Source organism: Bos indicus x Bos taurus, chromosome 18, assembly GCF_003369695.1.
Source record: "Bos indicus x Bos taurus breed Angus x Brahman F1 hybrid chromosome 18, Bos_hybrid_MaternalHap_v2.0, whole genome shotgun sequence".
Lineage (NCBI taxonomy): Eukaryota > Metazoa > Chordata > Mammalia > Artiodactyla > Bovidae > Bos > Bos indicus x Bos taurus.
The window spans coordinates 22,374,620-22,380,619 of NC_040093.1; the positions used below are offsets into that span (position 1 = coordinate 22,374,620).

The 6,000-nt window shown below is 47.1% G+C and overlaps 1 protein-coding gene across 2 annotated transcripts in view; it reads right to left on the reverse strand.

Annotated features, from left to right (window-relative positions):
• GPATCH1 (G-patch domain containing 1) overlaps positions 1-1,877 on the reverse strand; it is a 55,712-nt gene extending 53,835 nt beyond the window's left edge. For both annotated transcript variants that reach the window (XM_027515997.1, XM_027515996.1), the window contains exon 1: positions 1,771-1,877. In XM_027515997.1, the coding sequence (XP_027371798.1) occupies positions 1,771-1,800 (30 nt within the window). In that variant the 5' untranslated portion in view covers positions 1,801-1,877. The remainder of the gene's footprint in view (positions 1-1,770) is intronic.
• Positions 1,878-6,000: the final 4,123 nt, after the last annotated feature.

Consider the following 6,000-nt stretch of genomic DNA (forward strand, 5'->3'; position numbering starts at 1 on the left):
GTGTGTATGTGTTCATGCTAAGTCAGTCATGTCCGATTCTTGGTGACCCTATGAACTACAGCCCGCCAGGTTCCTCTGTCCATGGGATTCTCCAGGCAAGAATACTGGAGGGGGTAGCCATTCCCTTCTTCAGGGGATCTTCTCGACCCAGGGATCGAACCCACATCTTCTGCCACTCCTGAATTGCTGTTAGACTCTTTACCACTGAGCCACTGTGGAGACCCCAAGCAATCTGAGATTGTATTAAAGAAATACAGCCTAAAATAAAGGACTCACCTAGTGATGGCCCCACTTAACCCACACTCTGGTCCCATACTTGGAGAAAAGCTTTGACAAATTAGGGTTGAGGGGACTTTAAACTGAATTTATTAGAGAACTGAGTGTGGTACAGAGATGTCTTAGAGGAAATGCAAGTAAAGTTAAGTCGCTCAGTTGTGTCCGACTCTTTGTGACCCCATGGACTGTAGCCTACCAGGCTCCTCCCATGGGATTTTCCAGGCAAGAGTACTGGAGCGGGTTGCCATTTCCTTCTCCAGAGGATCTTCCCCACCCAGGGATCGAACCTGGGTCTTCAGCACTGTAGGTAGACACTTAACCGTCTGAGCCACCAGGAAAGCATAGGAAATGCAAAGGGTGTCTTTAAATACATAAGAAGCTTTCAGGAGACTAGCATTTCTTTGTCTTTTGTACTCAGAGAATAGATACAGGGCCAGTATCTGGCAGAAGTTTCTAATGATTTGAACTGTTTGTAGGGAATAAGAGGGTCATCAGTGGCTATGTCCCAGAAGTACAAACAAGCTGACAGGATGTGGTCAGGGTGGGAAAAAAGGAGTCTGCAAATAACTCCTTGCCCACCATATTTCCTTTGCCTTCCTCCACGGGGCTAGCACTGCCATCAGTCCTAACTGGCTAGTCAATACATAATTTACTGAACAAATCAAGTCATGAAGTGGATCAGACCAGAAACATGGAAGAGAATCTTGCTTCATCTTGCTCTCACCCCTACATTCCACGAGCAAGTTCGCGGTCAGCTCTGCTTTCAAAGTACTCTCAACTCACCACTACTTACCGCCGCCACCATCATCGCCCTAATTTTGCTAATCTCTCTGCTTCGCTCCTGCCCACCCCCAACCGGCCTACTCACAAAATCAAGGATAGAATAAACCTAAAAACATACATCCCTCCTTTGTGTAACCCCTCCCCCATGACTCTTCTACACTTAGTATTAAAATCCAAATTCCCTGACCACACCAAGTAAGGTTCAACCCCCACCTCCTCCTCTGAGATCATCTTCTGCCAGACTCGCCCGGGTGCTGTATGCTCCACCCACAAGAGTCCGGCCTGTTCCTCAATTTGCCAAACTGGCTCCGACTTCAGAGCCTTTGCACTTGCTGTTCGCCTTGCCTAAAATGCTCTTCACCCAAATCTTTGTACCGCTGCTTCCTTTCTCTGTTTCAGGTCTGAACTCAAACGTCCTGTCCTAGGAAAAACATCGCCTGACCACCGCTGCTTCCCTAACTCGGCTCTCACACCAACCTATCTGTCATCTTTCTGTTTCCCATCCCTCCGGGCCTTTCATCCGTCCCTCCAAAACATAAGCACCCCTAAAGCACAGTGCACGCCTTTCTGGTCGCTGTTCCCAGAGCCCGTAGCACGCAACCCTTTTCCCCAGTGCCAGAAAAGGTCTGGCACAGGGTTGAGTGTTTTGGCCCCGAACCCTGGACCCCCAGCCTGTTTGCCAGAGGCCCTGGCGACGAATCTAGCCCGCACCTTCTTCCAGCGGCTCCAGGCCAGTCCCATAGCTGACCAAATCCTCGTCGCTGTCACTGTCCAGCGCCGCCATACTGCTCCCTTCCGGACTCCGCCCCCTTGCTACGGCGGCCTCAAGCGGCCAAATATTTTCCGCGCTTTCTTCTCTGCGAACCGCTAAGAGTTCTAAGCGCGAGTCGTGAAAAGTGCTGACCCCTCCAGGCAAGCTTCTTTCTTGGGATCTGCGCCTAGTGGTTCTCAAACCCGTTTTGTTAGAGGCAGACCCCCGCAGGAGTTGCCGCGGAGGCTTTGGCTGCCACGACGGCCCATCCTAACTGCACCATGTGCCGGTCTGGAGGAGGCGCCTGGGAGAGAGTCGAACGCACCCGGCTGTCCGACTGCTGGTTCTCCAGGAAATCTGCGCACCTCCACACCCCTCCTCAAACCGGTCCAGACCCTTCCCCAACTTCACCTGCTGGCAGACTCTGCTCTCCTCAGTGCTACCACTGTCAATGTGCGGGGAATTTGCCTCTACCCCGACACATGCGCGCCCTATCTGAATATAAAGCCCTTGTTGCTTTAGCCGCTTAGTCGTGTTCCACTCTTTGCCAACCCACGGACTATAGCCTGCCAGGCTCCTCTTTCCGTATAACACCCTTAGGGTTAGTAAGTGCAGTCCCCTTCCAGACCTCTGAAAGGATTCACAGGCAGGGGGTACCCTGATGCCCACGGGGAAGGTAGTTTGGGGCAACACTTGGTCAAAGAGAAAAAAAAAAAAAGAGAGAGAGATCAAAAGAAAAGGAGAAAGAAGGTGGGGGGGGGGGGGGCGTAGATGTGGAGCCCTATACCAAGGCCACAGATGCGGAGCCCTGCACCAATCTCATCTCCAGATCTGAGCCTCATAGCAACCGTTGCCATGAGTCTCCCTGTTCTAAACCAGCCTACTCCCTGACCTCATACTAGATAAAAATACCCACCCTATACCACTCTAACAAGTCACCTAATGCCACCCTCCAAATGGGAGTTTTCTTTGTTTTGATGCTATAAAAATGGGCCACTATTCCACCAACCCTTGTCTCTCCAGCCGTCTGCTGTTTCAATAGCATCGACCACTCTATCTTTCTTTTAATTGAAAGATAATTGCTTTACAACGTTGTACTGGTTTCTGCTGAACAACCACTGGAATCAGTCATAATTATATGTATAATCACCTCCCTTTCGAGCCTCTTTCCCCTTCTAGGTTGTCATGAGGTGCCAGGCAGGACTCCTTGTATTGTATAGTAGCTATCATTTTTATCATTTTATCTCTAGTTATCATTTTTACACATGATAGTGTATATATGTCAATGCTATTTTCTCAATTCGTCCTGCCCTCTCCTTCCTCCACTGTATCCACAAGTTCATTCTCTGCGCCTTCATTCCTTCCCTGCAAATAGGTTCATCAGTGCTATTTTTCTAGATTCCATAAATATCCGTGAATATATATTTGTTCTTCTCTTTCTGACTTCACTCTGTATAACAGCCTCTGAGTTCATCCACTTCACACAACTGACTCAAATTTGTTCCTTTTATGACTGACTAATAGTCCACTGTATATATGTACCACATCTTCTTCATCCATTCATCTGTTGATGGGCTTCTAGGTCGCTTCCATGTCCTGGCTATGTCAGTAGTGCTGCAGTGAACATTGGGGTACATGTGTCTTTTTGAATTGTGGTTTTCTCGGGGTATATGCCCAGTAGTGGCATTGCCAGGTCATATTGTAGTTTTATTCCTATTTTTTTTAAGGAATCTCCATGAAAAATGAAAGTGGCTCAGTCGTGTCCAGCTGTTTGTGACCCAAAGAGTGTAGTCCATGGAATTCTCTGGGCCAGAATACTGGAGTGGGTAGCCTTTCCCTTCTCCAGGGGATCTTTCCAACCCAGGGATCAAACCCAGGTCTCCCACAATGCAGGCAGATTCTTTACCATCTGAGCCACAGGGGAAGCCCAAGAATACTGGAGTGGGTAGCCTATCCCTTCTCTAACAGATCTTCCCAACCCAGAATTCGAACCGGGTCTCCTGCATTGCAGGTACATTCTTAATGCATCTTCCCCTCTAATAAACTCTATTCTCCTCTCCTTCTGCCTCATGTCTGGTAATTCTTTTCCAGTTTGTGCACAGATCATGACAGTAGGGAGGGGAGAAAAAGGGAGAAAGAGCAGTAAAGAGAGAAAAAGAAACAAAGAAAAGAAAATTGAAAAAAGAATGGAGAAAAAGAAAAAGGAAAAAGAGAAGGCAAGCAGACAAGCAAAAGGCTGTGATGTGGGGTGAGGGACACTGAGGGCTCCCTTACTGAACCTAAAGAAACAAACATCTGTCCAATGGGGTGCCGTTATCCCACCCCAAATCTCCTTCTTACAGAACAAAGAAAAGAAGCCCAGATTTTCAAATCGAGGGTCAGAAGTCTGCATGACTGAGAATCAGTGGGATATTGTTGAACTAGCCGTTCTCCCCATGCCCCGGGGCCTCCTGAATCAGAATCTCTGGAGTTGGGACTGTTTCTTGAGCACCCAAGACCCTCTCTGGCCTCAAGGCCTCTGTCATCACTGCTCCCTGTGCTTCGAGTACCACAGGCATGATTCACAACCTCACCTGCTTCAGGTCTCTGCTCGAAGGTTACTGACTCAGTCTTATGTCTAATGTCCTTCTCTCCCCCATTGGAATGGAAGCTCCCATTGAAATATAAGCTCCAAGAAGAGAGAGATTTGAGGCAGTTTGGGGTTTGTTTGTTTTAATATTGGCTGCACTGGGTCTTCCTTGCAATGCGTGGGCTTCTTTGGTTGTGGCGCATGGGCTTAGTTGCCTTGAGGTATGTGGGATCTTAGTTCCCCAACTAGGTATCAAACCCACATCCCCTGAATTGGAAGGTGGATTCCTAACTACTTGGACCACCAGGGAAGTCCTCAAGCCAGTTTTTCTTTCTTTCTTTCTGTGCTGTACCCTCAGAGGTTAGAGCAGTGCTTGGAATATAGTAAGCACTCAATAATAATTTTGAAGAATGAATAACTAATTAAATAAGTCATAGTACATAACTTTTTTTTTAAAGTTATTTTAAAAACATCTGCTAGGGGTTTCCCTGGTGGTCCAGTGGTTAAGACTCCATGCTTCCACTGCATGGGGCACAGGTTTGATCCCCGATCAAGGAACTAAGATCCTGCATGCTTCACAGAGTGGCCAAAAACAAGCCAACAAAAAAAGCACAGCTTCTATGTATAACTAATAGACTTTGCTGTATACCTGAAACTAACACAACATTGTAAATCAACTCTACGCCAATAAAATTTGTTTTAAAACCCCACAGTTTTGAAGTTTTTGGCAAGTTTCCCATCAAAAAGTGGAGTCCCTGTGCCCTCCCTTGAGTCTAGGCTCCATACCTACGACCAAAAGAATACAGTAAAAGTGACAATATAACATTTACCACATCCAAGCTTTAAGAAACTGATAGCTTCGACTTTCTTGGGCTGCTGGCCCTGGAATCTTAATCTCCATTCTGTGAGGAAGCCAGGCCATGAGGAGAGGCCAGGTTGATAGTCCAGACAATGACCCAGCTGGGATTAATAATCAGCATCAGTCACCAGACAGGTGAGCAGGGAAGATTCAAAATGACTCCAGTTCCAGTGGCCATCTGACTACAGCTGCCTGAGAGATCACAAGCAAGAATCTCTTAGGTGAGTTCAGTCCCTTCTGAAACCAAGAGAGTTAATAATACAATGACTGTTGTTGTTTGGAGCCATGAAGATTTGTGGCAATTTGTTAACAACAGATACTGTTGTTAACAACAACCTTTATATAAAATACTATAAAGCATTTAAAAATGCTGATATGGGACTTCCGTGGTGGTCCAGGGGTTGAGAATCCACAGGCCAATACAGGGGACAAGAATTCAATCCCTGGTCCGGGAAGACCCCATATGCCACAGAGCAACTAAGCCCATGCACAGCAACAACTGAGACAGCGTTCTTTGGCCCGCGAGCTGAGTGCCCTAGAGCCTGTGCTCTGCCACAAGAGAAGCCACTGCAACGAGAAGCTGGCACACCGAAACTAGAGTAAGCCTGCACATAGCACAAAGACCCAGCACAACCGAAAATAAACATAAATAAATAAAATTTAAAAAATAAAAATGCTGATGGTGAGTATCTCCAGTGGATGCTGTTAAATGAGCAAAACAGAGAGTGAGGCAGAGTACTGCCATTTATATTAAGAGAAAGC